At 28.4% G+C, this 23,727-nt stretch overlaps 1 protein-coding gene across 1 annotated transcript; it reads left to right on the top strand.

The window, feature by feature from the left end:
• The first annotated feature begins 18,946 nt into the window (after window positions 1–18,946).
• On the top strand, window positions 18,947–20,096 carry LOC123303076 (venom allergen 5-like). The gene is made up of 2 exons (XM_044886179.1): window positions 18,947–19,944; window positions 19,985–20,096. Exon 1 carries the CDS (start codon window positions 18,985–18,987, stop codon window positions 19,930–19,932), a length of 948 nt encoding a protein of 315 aa, XP_044742114.1. The 5' UTR covers window positions 18,947–18,984; the 3' UTR covers window positions 19,933–19,944; window positions 19,985–20,096.
• The last annotated feature ends 3,631 nt before the right edge of the window (window positions 20,097–23,727 follow it).

The following is a 23,727-nucleotide window of genomic DNA, read 5'->3' as shown; positions in this document are numbered from 1 at the left end:
TTATAATGACGTTGATATACATACAACCTACTAAATTAAAGTACGGAATGAGTAACTGTTTATGATGTCAAAAGTAAATCAAATCGAAGAACAATATAATTCGATCCCTTCATCAAAATATTTTATATAAAATATAATGACCATTATTGAATGTTTTACGAAGGTATTTTCTAAGACTATTGTTTGTAATTAAAATCATCATAAATTTTCCCAATTGTTACATCCACTTCAATGAATACGAATGCCATTATTCGTGGGTGTAAGACAATGTTACAGTTTTTACGAAATGGTTCTTGAAAAAAAAATTTACTTGGTGCAAATTTTATCTTTCATTCAAAAACACATTAAATGTAAACATATTGATATTACATTCGATAAAAATCTTTAGACAAAGTAGAGAACTGGAGGTAAAATTAAGTTAAGTTAAGCATAGCAGACCATGTTACAATATTGCATAATCCGTTAAGCGCTACGATACCACAGGTAAGCAGACAGACAGATAGGCAGGCAGACACACATAGCGGTCAAACTTATAACACTACTTTTTTTAGTTCGAGGGTTAAAAATATCTGGAAAAACTTAATTGGCCCACCTGTATCCGTAACAAATTTGTAATATAGTATTACATATTTTGAACTATTCGGGTCACCGCGACCGTTTAATGTCTTTTTAAACGTGATACGATTTTTCCTTTCTTGAGTCTAACTTAAACTTTTCAACTTTGATGCTAAATTTTGTTATAACTGAATGAATGTAGAAGAAAACAAGAATAAAATTTGTCGAAATCAGCCTTGGTTTTCCAAATATCTAAATAATGAAACAAAATTTTCAATATTTTGAAAATTACTCCAGATATTGAAAAAAATTTTCTTACTTTCCATCTCATATTGTCAAGTTATAACATAATTCACCATCAAATTTGAAAAAAGTTATTTTTTTTAAATTTGTGTCTCCACTACCGTGCTCATATATCCCTAATTAGTCGGACACTACGGGTTTTTTTCGTTTTCAATAATTTATTCAGGTTTTAACATAGTTTAAATAGTTTTTTTTTTAATTTCCACCGAAAAGTTTTGGATAAATCTGTGATTTAATCCATCTACCGTTTTCCCATAAAGCAAATGTTACATATACCTACTTTTGAAGTCATTCATTTACTTAAATAATCAAGGAACTATCCCCCCCCCCTTCAAAAATAAAGTATAAAAAAAAGCAAGCCTTTTATCCAAAATTGCCCCGGCTCTCGTACATCCTCAATTTAAAATTTATTGTCAATTATTTTTATGGTATTTGCATGGTGCCGAGAAGTAAACGCCTATCTTTAAAGAGATATGAAATAAAAAATGAACTATATTTGTTTCAGCTATTCTACGATCGAATTTGCTGTAAACAGAACAAAACAGGGGACTTTAGAGTTCAAAAAAATATTTGGACTCCAAAGTCTAAACATTTGAGATTTTAGTTAAAAATCTATATGATTATTCTATAACTTATTCCACAAACGGAGTAACGTAATACATTCTTTAAAGACAATACAAATTTCAATTTCTCTTACAAATTGAAAAAAAAAAAAACGTTTTTCTTATTTTTGATTATGATTGAATAGAAAGTTAAAAAAAAAGAAAACAAATAAATTGGTATATCATCAGTAATATCGTTTATTAGAGACGATATAGATAGATGGACATAATAATGCGGACCAATACTTTCATGGGCAGATGCCAACGACAGACAAATATCCCAGCTGCAAAATTTACAATAAATATCATATACATATATATACATACAGGGAATGAATGACTGAATGGATGAATATCTGACTGCTGCTCAATTCAAATCCTCTGGAGAGCTTAACCTACTATACCAGCTATTTTAGAGCTTCTATCATTTTTTTACCTCTATATACAAACTCCGGCAACGTTATATCCTGTAAAAGCTTTTTTCTATAAGGATAATTCAATTCTGTAACGTTTTGTTGTTATGTTACGCATTCTGGGCAAAGCCACTCCGTTCGTTAAAAGAACACTGAAGCTTGAACCGTCGAAGGTATATATATATACTCATAGAAAGTAGAATTATACAGGAATAATATTTTAAATATCTCGAATTTTCTCGTTAAATATAATAATTTCCACAAATCCATTATCTATAAAATTTTGTTTGTATACAGAGGTAGTGTGGCTGTTGATAGCAGATTTTTTTCGTTATTCGCATTGTTTAGTAGTAAATACATGTTTTAACTATATCTTTTCTATATAGGTAGACATATACCATTTTGTTCGTCTATATTTGCTGCTCCTTTTTTTGCATTTTTATATATGGATTGTGGATTGGACTGACTGTGTGGGAAGGATTCTTATAAAAAAACGGTATTGAGAAAAAAATTGTAAAAATATTTTTATTTTTTTTTTTTCTATAAAATTTTAATTAGTTTCATGTTTTTTTAATTTAATTTTTATAATAATTTTTTATTTGTCTAGAAAAATGGTTTGTAGAATTTAATAATTTAAAAATAAAACCCTGGGAGCTAATTAATTTATGTGTCTCTTCTGATATTTCTCTGCTGTATACATATGTACAGTTTTTGGTCAAAGATAAATAAAAGTATAATTTAATAACAAACATAACTATCTGTAGATAAGATTATCACTAAAGCCATTTGTCAAGATCGAAAATAAACACTTGGCATGAATGAAAGTAAGAGATATTGACCAAAGAGTAAAAGACTTTTAAATTCACGTTTTTAGAACCTATTTTAGACTCTTAACTAAGTTATTGTTAATGAATAGCTGAAATAGCACGGTTAAGATAATAAATAAAAAGATTATCCAGTGGACTAATTGGTCACTGGACAAAGCTTGGAGGGAGTCTGAATCACCCTTGTATTAGCATGGTTTGATAACATTCATCGTTGAGTCAGTCAGATCATATATTGATCCAATCGTTGTTTCAGTGTTCGCCGAACATTGATACAAGTAAACAAGATGTTAGGAGGGCCTCCCTGTGTGATGTTCTTTTTTTTTTAAATTGATGGTCGTTTATAAAGCAATATCAGCTTAAAGAATCACATGTTACTAATTTCAGTTAAGCACTTGAGACTTTAAACGCATTTTTGTCAAAAATATGTTTTTATAATCTTTCTTCCATCCTAACTCGAGAAATTAAAAAGGTAGACTAAGCACATGTAAACACATCGACTGAATCATGTATTTAAGTTCTGTGTGTTTTATTTATTTCATAACGAAAACATAAAGAAAAGCTTAACGATGTATTTTTACTTCTAGATTATTCCGATGTATTTTTACCTCTAAATTAAAATGCAACTGTGTTTTTTTCTTTCCGATACTCCAATTTGTACAACTTCCGTTCCAACGAAAATATTTTTATTTGAAATTTTTTTACATAATCTGAAAATAAATGATAAAAATCTCAAAGTTCCTTTTTGTTCGCCAAAAACTATTCTCAATGCTTAAAAAATACGCTGTCACATGGGAGATCCGCTTAATTTAGCTTTATTACTCGTCTTCGTAGTACATTTAATGAACGGGTTAGCATAAAAATATCATAAAAAGCAAAAATAAACACAAAACATTTGGATAATTAACCTTGGCCACGGATTTGGCAAGGACTAGCAAACCAATGCTGGTCCGATCATGGGATAGGCTTGCTCGATTTATTAGTCTTTGCTTGGGTCACGGCTGGCAATTCAATGCCGGCTAATAAAATGCGACCTAAATATTCTACAACTAATTTTTCGATGGTTATTTTACGTCAAGAATCATTTCTGCTCTCTTTAAAAAATAAATTAATCGTGTATCGTATATCTATGAAATTTACAGAATCCTACTGCTAGTAATATATTCAGTACAATCCATGGTATATAATATATATTCGTATAACTATACCGATTCAAATTCACCTATCAAGTTTGGCAAGTAAATATTTGTTGGTCAATTCTTCTTGATGATCTCCCAAAGCACTCGTTCAACTAAAATCACTTCTTTGGTAAGCATATACATATCTAATTTTTATGTATGTACCTACATACACGTCATGACCTTTCTCGATTTTCCAATATACTAACTTTAAAAAATGTATGGATATTTAATACATAGATACTCGAAGGTAACGGTACTTCTGATCAAAACACCATATTTTTCTTTATTTTAAACCAAAATTATTATTTGTATAACTCTTTTTCTTGAAGAATGATATCTAGGATTCTTAAATGAGATATCTTAAAGGGGTAGGAATATAAAGGGAATTTTTGTCTTAGTTTTAAGTTGATTTTTTCTGGTAGTTAATAGAGCAATTAATTAATGCAGCTTGAGGCCGAGCAAACCGTGTTTTTTGGTATGAAAGACAAGCCTAACCTCCCCACTTGTTAAGACGTGACAATAACACTGTTATCGAACAAATGTTTTGCTAAAATTTGAGGTACAGTTGATTTTATAGTGTAATTTTTTATTTTGCAGCATTAAAAATATCGCTGGACTCGAATATTTAAAATTTAATTTAAAAAAATATCCTTCGCAATACCTTAGACTCTTTTAATAGAGATTAAGTGTAGTATAAATTATGCCAATCGAATGGAAAATGTTTTGCAGTATCAATAAAACATGGTGTCCAATTGGCAGGCTCGGTTTTCACATAATTGATTGAACCATTTAGAAGCCTTGTGGAAAAGCATTTCACAATATTCCGTTTACATATCTTTTAGAGAAACCATCTTGCTCTTAAAAAGGGAAACTTCTTTTATTAGAGCAAATCGTTTCCACAGTTTATTTGGTTTCTGTAACGTGTGATTTACTAATAACGCATACTATTTAGAAATGAGTAGTAGCGCACATTATTTATAACAATTCATATGGTTCGATTTGGGGTAAAATTATCGTTGAGGATTGTCGCGAGAAATTTTATCCCCGCATGCACCGGACTTCATAGCCAGATAAACAGTCTTAAAAGTGAAACCTATTAATCTACTGTTTAATTCTTATATCAGCTTTTGATTCATAAAATGGTATTATTTTGTTAAATTCGCAATAAAAAAATTTGGTATTTACGCATCCAGTAACCTACATGTACAAATTAAGCATTAAGTATAAAGCTATCTAAAAAATTCGACATTTACGTACCTTTTTGAAAATTATTTGATACAAACCAAAAATGTTTGTGAAAGTAGTCCTAAAGTAATCCCACAACACTAAGCAATCGTTGATACTGAAAAGCCGTACTTTTTAAGTTCTTCTTCTATTAACTCAAAAAAATATTATCCGTAAAATGTTGAATTTATTTGATTATGGCGAGTTATGTAACAGAGAGTGAGCAAAAAAGGTAAAGCATTAGCTAATCGATATGACATGTTTTACGTTTTGATCTCAATATAGATGTAAAAAATGATTCATAACACCTAATCTTTTCTTACAGTATGTCTCAGAAGGTTTTATAAAGTTAGTCAGATACAGAAAAATATTTCATGCAAAAGTTGGGCATCTCAAAGGCCCCTTGGACAAGACCTAGACTTTGAATGCCAGTTCAGTGCAGGCTTTCGATTACTTGCTCGATTTCGTTACAGGTAACAGATAGAAGAAAACTTTAAATTAGAAAGATGTTCTTCCATAAAAACTAATATTTTTTGTATGAAATATTTTTATTTTTTGAATATGAAGAAGATATTTGGCAGAAATTGAATGTAAACTTGGTTATAAGATAGGACTTTCGAGGTAGGTAGGTACTCAATTAAATTCCAAAGTTCGGTTCTTAGAAAACTTCCCCAACACTAGAAATTACAGCAAACATAAATCATTTTTACCGAAATAACAACTTATTAATTTAAGGTTTTCCTCTATTTCTTGCCTGAAACAAAATCGAGTTTTAACTGCCGTTAAAGGCATGTAACCAATCCAAAGTACTAGGGAGATGTTCACATTTAACTGAAATTATTTCCAGTGTCTGAATTATACCTATATTGTTAAAGGGTGGCTAAGGACTTATGGCACATGCTGTATATGAATACCTAAACTGCGTCAGCATAATATCAACACCTTATTAAAGTTTTCGTTTATTTTTTTTGTATCATGAAAATCGGATTATAATAATCTTCACGTAAAAAAAATAATAAAGAAGAAAATCTACACACACGTGTATAACGTTGAAAGCTTAAAGAATTAGTTGGCGAAAGATTTTCAATTACACATGTTTTATTTTTCAATTACACGCATGCAGGGAGCATTTTGAGATTGTGTTTTTTTAATGTAGTTATTTTGTTATGCACACAAAAATGATTTTCTTAACATTTTCAATTATATTAGAATCACATGACAGTTATTACGCAATAGAAAATCACAATATTAGAAATAAAACAATACCTACCTATTTGCTTTTTAAAAAATTTCGAGTTGAGACGGAAGTTTAGCGTGTGAATTACAGAATTTTATTACGATAAAAATGTGCAAAACAGGCTTAAACAGGCTTTTTTAAGTTGAATATGAGTATGCAACCAACATTAAGTATTGCAATCCTGACAAATATTGGTGCACCATCATTCATTATAATGGTACAAGAGACGGTATAAGGTCATCCATCTGATAACCAGATGAGATATATTTTTTATGAAATTTTATCGATTGACACGCCTATCATACTTTTTCTATCGAAAAGTGGATCATGGTTATTTTAAATTAAATTAATTTTAATCAATTTTTTCCATGAACGGTTTTTTTCAAGCAAGCCTCTTCCGTTATTTTCGTAATTAAATTATCTTTCTTCTTATACCAATTTCGATTGGTTAACAGATTGGTATAGATCTGTTCATATTATATGAACAGATAACTCAATATAGGTAACTTCAACGATCTGTTATCCAATCGAAAGTGGAATCAGAAGAAAGATAATTTATTTACGAAAATAATGATATAGGCTTGCCTGATAAAATCCGTCCATGGAAAAAATTGATTAAAATTCATTTCATTAAAAATAGCCATGAACACTTTTCGATAGAAAAACTATGCTAGGACTGTTTTGTCGCTTTGAAAATATTTTAATAGCAAGTCACTTATTTTCTTTACTATTTACTATTCAATTGGATAGGATACTTGCGATAATAACATTTCATGGTTCAATCATGAAATATTATAAATTCATGATCGAATTCATAGACTTAAGTCCGATCATCTTTGGACAAGATATCAACATCATTTCAGAAGGCAAAACACAAAAGTAGGATGATGCAAGTATGACAACCAGGTCGATTTGTGAAATCATCGTCAGGAAAGTGACAATCAAAGTCATGGTGTCGTGGGTTGTAACTCGTAATCACTGAGCAAATAACAGTGTTTGCTACGATTAATTTTATTTGTATTTATAACTTTTGACGTATTATTTTCGATCATGATTATGAAAATTACTTACTTTTTTTATTTTCGCTTGGTTTTTTTAAATAATATTTTTTGTTCATTGTACAGCATTTTTAAATCGAGTTTAATACAATTACCGATTTAAGAAAAGTTATGTACGAGAATTGAAAAGGCATATCTAGTGATATTATCTAGTGATATCATAAAATTAAAGCTATGCAATATTTTATTATTGACAATATCAAATATTTCGACATTGTTTACAAAAATAATAATTGTAAACTGATTTAAATCAATGATAATAAAATTTAAAAGTAATATCAGGAAATAAATATCCAAACATAGTAAATACAATCTCACGTTTTTTCCACTAAAGTAGTTTACCTTGAATTAATGAAATATTTATATAATAAAAACAATCGTCTGCATTTTCAAACATAATGTAATGAATTGTTTTAATCTTAAAAAATCATATTTAATATCATTTTTATTCTCATCAATTTTACACAACTACTATGTCATTCGGAATTCAAGATATTACACAAGTTTAACTCAATAATCTAGTTTCAATAACATTCAAGTCATGGTCGTCAGAGGATATTATTAAATTGGTTGTACCTTTAATTGAATGTATTAACCAACTGCGTTATCGATGCTTGCTGCATAAATACCAAAAAAATGGTATCTTTTATAAAAATGATCAATAAGTTTATTTCAAACTTTCTGTAAGTTAGTAACAACAATCTTCATGTAGTTTGCTCAATCACATATGGACTAGAGATGATAGATATATAATTTTCTTTTAATTCATCGATATTCCCACTAAGTACAATTTTATTTTCCATCAATAAAATGCATGACTTTAAACTAAAATCAATCTCTTTCATAGAAGAACTGTACTTCTTCCAATCATTAGGATATTGTTTGAAAGTATTTATACTTTAATTTTCTTTTTCAGTGGTATAATTCTATAATAATATATAAAATATTATAAACATCACTGTAGTAATAAGATACATAAATAAAATCTAAGCAGGCATCAATAAAACTTAAATTAAGTAATATATAATTTATTATTTCATGTAATCAAAAGAAAACGATGTTTTAAACAATATTTATAATTAGTGGGAAATAAACAGATAATTGTGATCTATCCTACCACGAATTAATCCCGAGTTAAATGACTTAACCTTATAATTTAACATTTGTATTATTTACTTTACCATTAACATCCTATATAGGCGGTATACGAAATGAATTTTTTTGTTACTATCGTGATATGTAAATGTTGAAAAATATTTATTTTTTTAACTGTAATATACCTTCCCGGGTGAAGGGATAGAATCGTTTATGACACGGATATAATCATATGTGGTTGGATGTTTTTTAATTATTGCGAAAATCATAAGGGGCCATTCAATAATTACATAAGCATAATTTTGACGATTTTTGAATTCCCTCCCCCACGTAAGCATACATAAGACTTCTCGAACCCCTTTCCCCCTTCTTAAGTAAGATTCAATCTCGTTTTGCTGAATAATTAAACGTTGTTAGAAAAGGATCAGTTATACTAAAACTAACAGTTTGACGTAAATTAAAGGTTTTTATTCTTTAGCACAGCGATTTTAAGTAAAAATGGGTTTCATAATCCCCCTCCGCTCACGTAAGCACAGGAATAGATTAATTAAAACCCCCCAAAAAATGCTTACGTAATTAATGAATGGCCCCTAAATATCATATGTTCTTGATTTTACGTTAAAAGTCATCTTCACGATTGTAAAACTTTTATAGAGAGTTTTTAATTTTTTAATCGAAATAATCTGGAAGTAACATTTTAAAGTTTTTCGAGCAGCGAGGTCAAGTAAGCCATTTCATATATTTTCACTGAAACTATTCTATAGGTGGGAATTCTCATAAATGTAGCAACTTTCACAGGTCTTATTCTGGCGAAGATCAATTTGTCGTGAAGTAACAAAACATATTATGCATAAATCATCCGTTAGCTGTCAAATTGGTTCCCACTCCCATAACAAGGTATTACTAAGGATCGCTTAAACATTATGCACAGTTTATGCTTCATTCAAGTCAGTCGTGCTACCTTTAGGCACAAAATCATTCTAAAAATCAAATCATTTTCTAGAATTCATTTAACGTTGGATGATTTATAAATATGATTCTCTCATTCTTAATTTAAAAGTCAAACAAGCAGTGGAGGAGCCTGGTGAGACCCTTGAGATCCAAACAAAACTTCCCAGTATAATAAAAAGTTATTTTGAAAAAAAATTTAATTTTCGACCATTTTTCGAAAATTTTTTGAAAAAGGTTAATAATACGTTTCTCTCGACATCTCAACGAAGTCGATATAATTTAGCGACCCATCGATCAGGAAAAAATACCCACGTATGTATATTCTGCGTCACAAAATGTGCACGTGTTTTACCATTTTAAGTTATATAAATTTGATTGCTTATTAGTCCTTCGTTTTTTAATCAATTTTAATTTCACTTTCAAATTTTGTCATGGTATGAAGTCTAGTTTTACATTTTTATGAGTAATATGGCAAATTCGACATCAGGATTATTCTCTATTATTTCTTCTATATATATAAAATGCTTTGTCCTGAATGATTGAGTGACGGATCATTGCACAGCCTAAACGACTGATAGTAGAGACCTGAAACTTGGAGAGTGTGTTCTTTGTTTGACGTAGGCTTTGTCCGATAAGAAAGGATTTTCCAAAATTCAACCTCTAAGGCGGTAAAAAGGGGATTCGAATTTGTATATGAAAAATAGTTTAATAGATTTATTTTGTAACAAAATCAAATATCTTAGAAAGAATATTTAATACAGAACTACTAATAGAGTAACGTTTCTATAAAATATCTACTAAATTTATTATTTCCTCTCAGGAACACTATGTTTCCTATTCATATTTAAGTATTGAAATTGTTATCCAATTTTTGTACATAAAAATAAATACACACTAATCAAAAAAAGAAAATCAATTACTCCAGTTTTTAATTCAGTGAGGAGAGAGAAAGTTTATATGAAACTATGTGATTTTTTAAGTTAGAAATGTAAAATTTGATATATGAGCTCTTACTTTTTTCATAAAAATTCATTCTTTCATCAAATTGGGGATGAAAGTTTATATGAAACTCGGTAATTTTGGTGGCGAAAAGGGAATGATAGTTAAAAAATTCGTCATTTTTGAATTACTCAACCAATTTTAAAATTATTTCACCTATAATAAGTAATGGAATTTGATGAAACTCGGTGGATGGGGTAATTTTAATCCAAAAAGTATAAAAATCAGGTTAATTTAATGATTGGATGCAGAGTTTCTGAGATATCGTAATATTTGTATTTATTTTGGTGCACATTTCAAAAACTATTCGACCAGTCGTCAAATGTACCTGATTTTTGTACTTTTTGAGTCAAAATTACCTTATATACTGAGTTTTATCGAAATTGGAGATTAAAAAAATTTCTCGATTTTTTGCAATTTTTTACGAAAAAATGGAGAAAAACGAAAAAAACAATTTTTTTTTTGAATTTGACCCGAATTAAAACGTTCTAAGTGTATCACGGTACAACTCGTGCATTTTTAATGACATAGAAAATGCTAATGTAGATTATCCTTTATCTCGTATTTTGTTTAAAATATAAATGATATTTACAATCAGATAATAATAAATATATATACATTTGTTTTAATAAAACGTAAATTTTGTGTTTGTAAAACACTTACATAAACAAACAATAATTAAATATTATTTAAATATCGACATATGTAATTAATAAAAATATATAATTGGTATCCACTGAGCTATTATCCAACCTGGAGATATCGCTTATTGTGTGTAAAAGAATTTTAATTATTATAAAACAAATTGGACTTTAACAGTTTCAAAACTTCTTACTTATTAAGCTACTTATATTGTATATGAGTCCGCAGTTTTCTCACAATTAAACATTGTTTTACCTTTCATTAAACCAATAGTTCTCCTAAACAAATATGTTTATCAAATTTATTGGGTGTTCTAAAAAAATTGTTTCTGTCTTCAAAAAAAATTTTATCTTTATTAAACAAACTATATAATTGGGACTGTTTTCCCCAAATTCAGTTAAGTACTGTGACGATGATTCATGTGCATTAATAAAGTGCGTTCTGGACTAAAATAAAACACGCTAAATACTAAAACAAATCTGAAAATAGTATATAGACCTCCATAGATTTACAGGAACTGGAAATACAGACCATTTTGTATTTAAACCTGCAAATTATGAACGAAATAGTATATTGAAAGAAAATTAATTAAAAAAAATTTTCCTCTTTCGTTATTTTATATAGAGCAGAATAAAATTTAAAAAGAATAGAATTTATTCTTGCTCGGGGAACGTTAAATCATTTAACAAGTAGGTATAAAATAAATTAAATTAAGTAATACCCTTCAATTAGTACGACATATACAATAAAATATTATACCTAAATATATAAGAAATAATATGGTATTATCTAACAAAACATATTTTAATTCAATAATAACAAAAGTTGACGCTTTGGGAATTATAACAGATTGACCTGATGAACGATGGATGAATGATAGGCTTAATAATATTATTTATTATATTAAGAGAAATAAATATAATAATAATCATGTATAAACATTTATATGGAATCATTTTTAATCAGATCATTTTTCGGAAATTGATTGGATGTTATCAACCATGTTCAGTTTTAATTAAAAAAATAGTCTATATTTATGGTTCAAGCTACTGTGTCAGTACCACAAATGCAATAAAATGCCTACCTAAAATTAAAATATGTTAACCTAAATAATTCACCGACCAAATAAAACAACCTTTAAAGTACCCCTCACAGGGTCGGATATTTTTAAACTTAAAAGTGTCGGACTACATACACGCCTTTTGTTGAGTTTCAGGTTCTAATCTACAGTGTTAGAGGAGTGAGTATTTATCAATTTTAAACTAGCGGGGCTACTAAAATTATGACGGGTCTGTGGTCTGTATATGAAAAGTCCTAGTAATTGAAATCTTTGAAAATTAATTAATTCATACCGGTCTGAGTGAGACGGGTTATCTCTTGTAATATTCATCTGGGGAGTAAAGTTTCCTAAAAGATTTTTATCCCATTTATAAGTACTAAATTTAGGTATATAGCGGTACGAATTGAAAATTTTATCTTCCTGTTTTATTCACAAGACGATTTTATCCATAAAAGCATCCAATGAAAAGTTTTTTTATCGTAAAACCAACCTATTTAGCTCGTTGTATAGGTCTTCAAAAATCACAATTTCTCAATGATTTTTCTCCTCAGAAAAATATTACACCATATATAATCTCTTGAAAGTGTGTATTCCTTTCTCAGTTTACAACTTGACTCCACATGCTTCAAAAGCGAAGTTTGTAGCACTTTGTGCCCATCCAGATTGTCGACCTATACATCATAGAGTATTAAAGCTTCTTAATTTGACCGAAAACCATTGTCCGTCAGGAAAGTGCGGTGATACCATCACCATTTTTGATAAATATTATTTATTTTCGAAAAAAGTTATCAGTAAGAAATATAATATCCTTTATGCCAGAGACAATTTATTCGAAAAACAGATATTATTTTGAAACATTTTATATTAAATAATCTACTCTAAATATTATTATATTATAATCTAAAATATTTGAAGTTGTCTTATCACCTATTTGTCACTGTTATGGGATCTTGGACTATTACTAGGTAACAATATTAAAGTAATAAAACCGTTTACCAGGTAAGACAGATACAAAAAAATTGAATATAGAAAATAACATAAATTCTTCGAATTTCTTATTAATATTATCAATTTTAGATTATTGAACTAAGGGGTGATTAACCGGTAAAACCGTTTCCTAAATTATATTAAAAATTATTGATAGAAGATACCGTATTTATAAGTATAAAAAATTGAATAAAAAGTAAGAATAATTACTTTAAAAAATGAAATTTATTATTAATTTTTATTAATCCATGTAGCATTGAAAATTTTTTACTTTAGATACATCTATCTTGTATTCGCTTATAATTTGTTTTTGGGCTACCTAATTTAATTGCGTAAAATATTAAAACAGTAATAACAAACATACTGATAATATTTTCTAAAAACGATTTTACCTTGATGTTTTTTCAAAACATGCCCTACACCTTTAAAATCTCAAAATGTTAGTTCAAGGATTGAACTATGGGTACAAAGATCATGCAAAGATTAAAACAGTAGTTTGAACTGTTTTTTGTTTTATTTTAAAGCAGACATAATCTAAAAATAAATATAATCGAAATCGAAATCGAAAGGAAAATATATTTATGCAGAAAGTTACTTAGGCACGTACTCTCCAAAAAGTTAAGCTAATTGACTGGGATCAGCATAATTAATTATTTATATATGCTTAACCTAACAACTTTGTTTCTCAGGTAAAATTATCGTAAAAATGGATTTTCATCACTCTTCCTATTCGCACCGTGCGTGAGTTTTATTGTAGGCGTTTCCATGGTAACGATACACTACTTTAATTTAAAAAATTGTATGGATGCATATATAGTTTTATGGATTGTATTTATGACTTACATTGAAAATTTTATATTATTGTCTCACAAATTTAAATAAATAATTATGATAATATACATTTGAAAAATAATATTTGTGCAATTTGATTCCTAATTTTCACAATTTTTAATGCATTAAATTTAATAAATTTATGTTTTTCAATAATTTTAATTTGACATTTTCAATAACATTAACATGTAAAGAATTGCAAATTAGTCTTAACAGCCTCCTATATCGTCAACATTTTCACTGGAAGCGCTGGCATCGATTTTATTGTCCCTACAATGACTAAGCACACAACGAATATCATAATGCAATGTTTTCACGCTCTCCGTTCTTATAATGGACATGGAATTTTCTGTTACATCTTCTTTACATTAAAACCAAATATCTAAATGAGTGTATAATTTCCGGTAACCGAGTAATTCTAGTAATTTACCGAAAACCTTCAAAAATTTTCTTCAAATTTAAACGAATAAGTGTATTTCGGGTAGGCTTAGTAAAACTGCCTGGTTGGTAAGCCATTGCAATCATTTTAGTAATCAAAAATATCACACACTGTCTGGGTTGGTGACAGTATTCATAAACTATATACTATGGTGTCAATATTGTATAAATATGGCTTCTATTATTTGTTACTGATAATATTTATAAAATCATATTTCTACGAAAATAGAAAATTATTTTTGCCTATACATAAGTATTTAACTTTTCATCAAATAACTACTTCATTCCAGACACGTAGGTATCGTGGTATTACTGACGGTATGTAAATAAATGTGGGCAATAAAAATCAGTAATTTTTCAAAATAAAGTTAGTTTTCATTGAAAAAATTTTTAAAACAACTACTGGTGGAGGACAGTAGAAATTTAAAATTAAAAAAGACGTAAATTATATTGTTTGTACCGTTATAAACAGTTTCAAATTTAAAAACGGTTTTCTATTTTACATTTAAAATTAATTTTCGTCAAGCATCGGCCAAATCAATACACTATTTAAAACAGTGAAATTTTCGTAACAGGAAACAGATTTTTCAGTTTTGCAATACATTTATGATTTAAAATCAAACAATGGCTTAAGACTGGTGTAAAAATCATTTTAAACAGTCGACTATTCAATTTAAAAAAAATCCCACTATGCACATTTTATTGCATTTTTTGGTACCATTCTTTGTGTCTTTTCACTTGCAAAAATTTTGATTATTTATTTTTGTTTAGAAAATTTTAATATCTCGAGCGGGTTTTTTTCCTCTATGCGTCCTATACAGTCTGCATCATAACGATATTTTGAATGCGAATAAGAGTAGTTTATTCGGGGATATTGGCGAATTACTAAAGGTATTTCCCAAGTAGAAATTCCAAGTTAGACAAGTGAATCTGGGGCAGTATTGGGCCATCCAGTGGTGCTATTTCAGGACTTACTCAAACCTTAACTAATAATTTAAACTTTGACTAACCTTCCCCATCCCTTGACTAAGACTAATAAATTAAGCCTGGATTTTCCAATCTGTGTGCAAGAATTGGTCAAAGGCAATAATTTAAGATTGAGCAGAAATATATTGCTTTAGTAAAGGCTAGTAAAAAAGCTTACTAAAGGCTAATAATCCATATCTTGGTTTGCCAACTCTGAGATAAGCTTTGGCCAAGAAAACAAGTTAGTTGCCAGACAATATGTTCCTAAATTGTTATCAGAACGTTGGCTCTAAGTTTAACTATCGATTTGTACCCGTAAAATTTTTTGTCATTACGCCATATTATACATATTAACCGTCAGATTAACAATTCAGATTAACTCAAAAATCCAAATTGGCTAATATAATTAATTTATTGAATCATTGTTTTTGCTAATCTTTTGATATCATTGAAGTCTTCTAAGAAAGGTCTTAATAATAATTGTAATTATTTTATTCAAATTATCAGACAGAATTTTGTTTATTCCTAGAAACATTTAATATTTTCCTTTGAACTAATTTGGTCACTCAGTATTTGAATGGAACTAGGCGGTATAAAAAAAACAAATCTTATTAAGAGAAACGTAAAAATAAAAAGATTTAAAGATTTTTAGTAATGTAATAATTATAGTAAAATTATAAAAGAACAGTGAATTATCATGTTTTTGTTTATAATTCTTTTGCTCATAATTGGTTGAAAAAAGAATATGGAAGGAATGGCATTGAATTTATATGAAAAAGAAGAAATACTTACAATAAAATCTATATAATGTATCTAGTCACATGCTAGCGATTTATGTTAGATCGATGTATGTTATATCATTAAAATAGTTAGTTAGCTGGATTTTACTTTGATACTTGAATTCGTATGATTAGAATGTACACCATTACTCGATTACCAAAACAAGCGAAAAATTTCACCATAATCGTTGCATTTTTGCTAATGTATTTATTCATTATTTATTCATTCTAATGTATCTTGTAGTCGAAAGACATCCTTCGGTCATACCTAACAACATTCGTACAATTATATCTTCGACTCAAAAACATTTTTCAAATTGAATCAGAATTTTGACATTATTCTGTATAAGGCTTTATTTACGGAATTTATATGAAATATACCAGAGTATATTAAGTTTAGTCCTAAGTTTGTAGCGCTTAGACATATTTATGCTAAAACAAATTTGGGGAAAAGTATTAATAAAATCGCCTAATTAGCCAATTTATGTTTGTCCGTCCGTCATCCCGATAACTCAAAAACGAAAAGAAATATTCAGTTAAAATATTTTATAGCGTACTTATGACGTAAAAAGTGAATTTGAGCTCATAAATAAGCAACAAAAGTCGATAGGGTTTTGGGCCCGTTGGACTCATCTTGTAAATCGTATTAGATTTTTTAAATATTTTTTCCCTTCCCTTTTTTAAAAAAATTTCGTAAATATCTTGTACATGTCTGTTTTTCCGGGAAAATCAAAATTAGAGCAAAGCTTTTGTTTCCATTTTCTCAAGAACCATTAAAGACAGAGAATTGAAAATTTGCAGGAAGCTTCAAATAGTAAGTTTATTGATTTTAATTTCAAATAGTTCTACACCAGCATGAATGCACCTACAGCCAACCATAATTCTCGTACTTTTGTGCATATTATTACTAATTACGAAATATTTTGAAAAAATTCCCAAAAAAATTTTTTTGCGTGCTTTTATGAGAGCTATTAATGCCCCAAACTTTTTCAAACACTAGCATGTAAGTATACACAGCGAAAATAAAAACTCATCAGTGGTATCAGGTAAATAATTAAATAAAATATTACGTATACGATGAATGTTTGTTCATTATAATTTAAAACATTTTTTTTATTTATTTTTTATATAATAGGATTTTCTATCTCTACTGTGTGGTTCGATTAACGCTCTTTTTAGGCTTTAATTTACTCTGTTAAAAATAATTTTTTTTTTAAATATTAAAAGTATTGAATATAATCCTGGTATGATATTGTTAAAATGCTTTTTAATATTTGTGTAAAACTTCAGGATTTTTAGATACATATTACTCCAGGGAAAAGTAAGTATCGTACACCAAAATATCGGACATTCACTGATTATGTAATGCACGGGTTTGTATGTATCCTAGAATATTTTTAGGATCTCATCGCTGCGGTAGTTAAAAATAATCCTTTTATCAGGTCATCCAGGTGATCACTTTCATTTAATAAAAAAATTATAGAACGATTATAGAATGCGTTGATTTATTTATCTTGTATAAATTTTGTATTTTGTGATTAAAGCTTGCTTTTTACAAATGACTCGACCTTTTGTTATTTAAAAAGATTTGCCATAGCATTGTTGCTCAAATTGATAATTAAGCCGCCCAAATTCCCCTTCGGTTTAAAAATTTCCCATTCCTTTTTAATTTTTGTTTTGTCTCAAGAAAATCATGTAAAATCACATATACTGACTGAATAATATTTTGTTTGATATTAAAAAAAATATTTTAGGTGTTAAAAAAAGTAAAAGCTGCCAAAAATAACATATCCAAATATAGCGAACCTAAAATATTTAATCGTAGGTAATCACTATAAATAGCATATAATTAACAGCAATAACTATGGCGAAACATTCCGTCTATATAACATTGTATGTCTACAAACTGACCTGATGATCAGCTTCCAATTCAAATCCTTAGCCGGATTATCGAATACGAAAATATAACGTTGCCACATATTATTCTTGAAAGCAGACAACGCATTCTCCCCCTTAAAGAGAATAAAAATTATAATAATTTCATCTAAAATGTTGTGTAATTGTAAATGTTTTTTGGCATTTTTCTATAACCATGTACATCTGTAAAGACTCTCCAAATTGAGTCAGATAGTTACAAATCGATATGCAAGTTGAATTAGTGTTAAGGATGTGTCTTTTGGTTTATTACAGTTCAATTCAATTTATAAGACTTCAAATGTAGAAATGAAATTTGTATAGCGCCCATAACATCATAACATCAGGTATTATCTGAAAAAAATTTGAAATTCAGTAACTAAGGGACGATTTATTATAAATTGGGATTAGTTTGAATTCCATCTATTACTTAAACATTTCGTCGTTGAAAACTTTATTTATACACCGCCCAAATTCCAGGTAAATTATGATGTCGTGATTCAAGAACCATCACATGGGTCACAGTCTGTCGGGAATTTTTTTATTTATTAATTTTAATTGAATAAAGAAATTGGGCTACCTGTTAACTTTTATTTTCTGTACCACGTGATTTAAGAGACTCTTTATAAAATGACTAAAATTTATTAACGAAGAATGCACGAAAAAATTTATTAACGCCTTATTGTACATATTTACGCGCACTTCTAAAAAATTCTTATTGTACATAAATTAAAATTTATATGTATTTTTCTTATAAATTATGTGATATTTACAGTAAACAATACGTGAGATCACAAATATAAACCAAGTGGTAATTGAATGAATCTTAACAGAGAAATTAAATCAAAACAAACTCAAATCTTATAAATATCCAATGTTAGCGAACAAAATTATTTAGTTATAATTGAACTTGTGAATTTTCAAAATGTTTTCCCAAACATTTGTGGTAGTCACATGTTGTTTATTTGCATTTGTTCTAAGTGAAACGTACAATCGCAGATATCATTCAATTAATGAAATACTTGCAAGTTATGATTTTCAACGGTTATTTAACAAATTTGAAGAGTTTACAACAACAGTCGAGCCACATACTTCAACAGAAACTGAAAGTTATACGAATGTAATCACGCAAAACTATGGCGGTGATCTAACCACTGAGGCAAGTGAATCTACAACTACGAATTTCGAAGGTTATTTCGATTATTGTCAAATTTGTGATATACCCGGAACGCATACAGTTTGTAAATTTCCAAGATGTGAAGTATCAGGGAATTGTACACTAGTGAAGCAAATACCACTCAACTCTAAGGAAAAACAGTTGATAGTAAATTACCATAATGAATTACGAAACAAGGTAGCCCGTGGCTTAGTCGAAAATCAACCATCAGCATCAAATATGCAAGAATTACAATGGGATGAAGAACTCGAATATATTTCACAATGTTGGGCGAATCAATGTAAATTCGAGCATGATGAATGTCGAAATACTCAAAATGGTTATTCTGGACAAAATATTGTTTACCATGGCTCAACCTTACAATCGCAAACTCTACAAGAAAGCTTAAAAGGTTTAATTGATGATTGGTTCAATGAATATGTGGATTTACCAAATGAATATATTAAATCGCGTCCATGGAACAATCCAACATTTACAAATCATTATACACAATTAGTTTGGGCTGAAACAAATCGTATTGGTTGTGCACGTGTCTACGCTTATGAAGATCCATTTTACACGGTTTATTTGTATTGTAATTATGGTCCAGGTGGTAATGATATCAATAAACCGATATATCTAACTGGATTGCCGGCTACAGATTGTCATAAATATGGTTTGAAAAAGAGTGCTAATTATAATGGATTGTGTAATTAATTTTAAACATATTTAGTTTTTCATTTACGTTTTGCAAGTATTCTATACAAAGTTAGTAGTTTAATGTCAAATTTAATATTTTTTTAATGAATATTTTAGAAGTATTTTTAAAATTCAGAATATAATGTTCAAATCTTTGAAATAGATAGTTACTTGTTCCGAAATATTCTGTTTTACAATTGAATTTTCAAATTTTAAAGATACTCTTTACAATATCTTTCGATTTGTTACAAATGTCTTTCCGCTCTATTTGAAATCCATCTGTTGTATGATGCCACCTTAAATTTAAATTTGTGAAAATAGCATCGAAAATACGATGGAATGAAATTACAAACTTTACCGATTTATTAACAAGTTTTGTCGATTTTTGATCAATTTTTTGTGCGGTATCTACCTTAAATTAAAATTTGTGTACTATCTAATTAGAAATTTAATGTAAATAGTATACCTAACTAGTAATAATAATTAATAAAAACATTTATTTATTTTTAATTGAGTAAGTTCTAATATTATTTCTATAATTATTCATTTTTTGAATCAAGTTTTACAGATGACTTCAGTTTTTACATTTTCGCATTAAGGACCCGTTTTTGATAACTCAATAAATGAACAATCATTTTCCAAAAGGTATTTTAATGATATTCAGAGGTGAAATGAATAGAATTCAACAAATTTTTAGTGACAATAGTGTCTTCATTATATGTAAATAATAAGATATTTCAGGCTGATTTAAGCCATCAGCCGCTGTTGCAATAAGTGGGTATAGCCTTTTCGATCAATTTTAATAAATCGGATACAGCAAACCAAAATATGTACTATTAAAATTAAGGTAAAAACGATCAATGTGTTTGTCACGACTTAATATAAATGAGAGGCTAGCCCGTAGTAACAGCCCTATTTATGAATTATCATTTACTCAAAAAATAATTATCCAAACGTAATGATATTAGGCATGAAAATGGACCGGATGGCTCTGAGATTTCCTCGATAATTCAAAAAAATAATTATTTCTTACTTTTTTTGAATTTTTTTGAAATGTGTTTAGTCCATTTTCTTGTTATGATTGTATATGTCAGAGCCATATTATTATGTTTAAGAGTAAAAAAATTAGAGCAGAGAAATAATCTAAATAACTAAATTCATTTTAACTTATTTTACAGTATTTCATTTCCATCACAATTATTTTTAATTTACTGAGTGCGACTTATATTAAACTAACGAAAGTACACGAACAGGCCCAAAAATTTCCAACGTTAATTTTAAACTCTTACTTTTTTTAATAAATTTCTATTTTTGCCCCAATTTCCTAGATCAGTTTTTTGTATTTTTAAAAATACGTATTTTCGACTTCCAAGTAGTCATCATCAGTAAGAATTAGCTAGTGAATGTTACTCTTTGCTAATTTGGTGGCGGATTGCCGTGTGAAAATTCGTATTTTTAAAAATACAAAAAACTGATCTAGGAAATTGGGGCAAAAATCGAAATTTATTTCAATATATCCTAGAGTTCTCATTTATTATCTTCGATAACATTTATCTTACTTTTTTATTTGAAAAAATATAGGTATTTAAAAAAATTGCAGATATCTTGAAAAAAATGTAAAAAATTCATATTTCGAAAATATATAAAATTATATGAATATAGAAAAAATTCATATATACCATTTGAAAAATATATAAGTTATTTATGTTTAAATCGAGCGTGAACAAAATGCTCATAACGCGAGTGCTGACGGGTTAATTAAGATAGATTGATGATATTTTAATCGTTTCAAAAAATAAGATTTGTTTTCATGTTTTAATGGGTATATGAACATTAAGTATATTATAATTTTTGGTAACCCTGAGAACTCATGAGGCATTTAAACGAAGTATTCGTGCAATATACTTCTGTTGAATACATTATAATGTAAATAATTTATGCATTTTTTTTTTCTACTGATGGAACATAATTTAATAATAAACCTTTCTTGCTAATACGTGATGCCGATGGAATAAAAAATGCCAGAAAGAAAAATTGCTTTAGGCGGTAATTAAAAGCTGATGGAACACACAATTTTCAATTGAAAGGGATCTATCGTATCAAACAATGGGACCTATCATATCGAACTTTAATTTATTAGAATAGGGAACTATATTTGCGAAATCGGGATAAAAAATTTTGCAGGAAATAATCTTACTTTTATTATCAGTTTATGAAAAAAAAGATCGTATTGCTTTCTAACACTTGGCTTAAAAGTTATAAGTAAAAGGGTAAGTTAAGTAAGTTAAGAGTAAAAGGGTAATCGAGGAAACAACACTAGAAGAGAAGTGATGATCTTTCAACTGAGCAGATTTTCTTGAAAAATATATAATAATCATTCCTGATAAAATTGTCTTTCAAAAAATAGCTAAAAAATCAAAATCGGTTCAGTCATTTAGGAGTAACAATGGATCAGACTTGATTTTGGCGTTTTTTGAAATATTTAATTTAACATTATTAACAGTACTTAATAATATTAGAAATAATCTTATGATAAAATACAGATAAATTTTAAAACTCTTCTCAGAGCCCTTTCATCAAAACTTAAGATCGGATAATCTGTCCGTGAGTAATTTCGTGAAAAAAGTTTGGCGGCAGAGTAATTTCACAAAAGAATTGTTTCAAAAATATCAAACATCGCCCTACTAGCTCAGTTGGTTAAAGCGTAACCAATTCCATCCGCGGTATGCTTAGGGTAGCGGGTTCGATTCCCGCCGTTGCAACAAAATTAATTAAATTAATAGTTGTGATGGGCTGGTGTAGTGCAAGGTATGCATGAAGGAAATGCACTCAGCCTCTGAAATTGAGGAGCTGATAAATGAAATTATCAGCGGAAAGGTGGTAAAACACATATATGATATCACAATGGGCTCTAAAGCCTAAGTGTGTCCTTCATGGACAGCCAATATAACCTAACCTAACAGTACTTAATAAATAGGACATAATCATTCAGTTAACCGAAAATTTACAAATAGTCATAGTAAATATCATTATTCTATCGAAAGGTTTGTAATGAAAGCTGTGAAATTATTTGTATATCATTCTCGTTATAAAGAAGATAAAGAAAGAGAAGGCACAACTCTAAATCGAAGTTAATTTAGAAAAATTAAATGGAGAAAACATAGCAGGCAAGATAGTTCTATATATTCTGTAAACAAAATAAATCTCTTTTACTTATGCCTTTTTAACAATTGATCCATGAACATTCAGCAATCCACATTGGTGAATTAAGTAAAGCTTAATTTGCTTTTTTACTATGTGAGTTACGATAAAAATTCACCATTTATTGTATTTGATTCAATATTTAATAGCTCGTAAAGATATTGTCTTAAAATTTTATGTTCAATTTTGAAGCAAACAGTTTGACATAATATATACAACAAACAATTCACGCAATATATTTTACTAAATAACATAAATTACTCTACCATAGTACCTGTATTTATTTATATAATGTAACAACTATACACTCTACCATGAATAGAGCTAAACTTGTAGCCAATATATTACAGATACTGAATAATAATACAATAATATTATATCGACCTATTATGTACCTTATTTTACTACGAATAGAAGAGACCACCCTTGGTTTCTTTAACTTTTTGTTGTTTTCTATACTTACCACTAGTGTATATCTTATGCATTTATTATTACACGAATGCATAATAAATTGCATAGCAACTAAACTATATACACATTTGTACAGAGATACCCATCATAAAGTTGAGAGCGAAATCCCTAAAAATTAAACAATTTGACTTCTATAAATAT

This window comes from Chrysoperla carnea, chromosome 1 (genome assembly GCF_905475395.1).
Source record: "Chrysoperla carnea chromosome 1, inChrCarn1.1, whole genome shotgun sequence".
NCBI classification, from domain to species: Eukaryota; Metazoa; Arthropoda; class Insecta; order Neuroptera; family Chrysopidae; genus Chrysoperla; species Chrysoperla carnea.
The sequence above is the reverse complement of the archived record's forward strand: the minus strand, read 5'-3'. Positions and strand labels throughout refer to the sequence as shown.

What these genes read in the sequence shown, in the direction of transcription:
- LOC123303076 (XM_044886179.1), top strand. Translation starts at nt 18,985, where the DNA reads ATGTTTTCCCAAACATTTGTGGTAGTCACATGTTGTTTATTTGCATTT.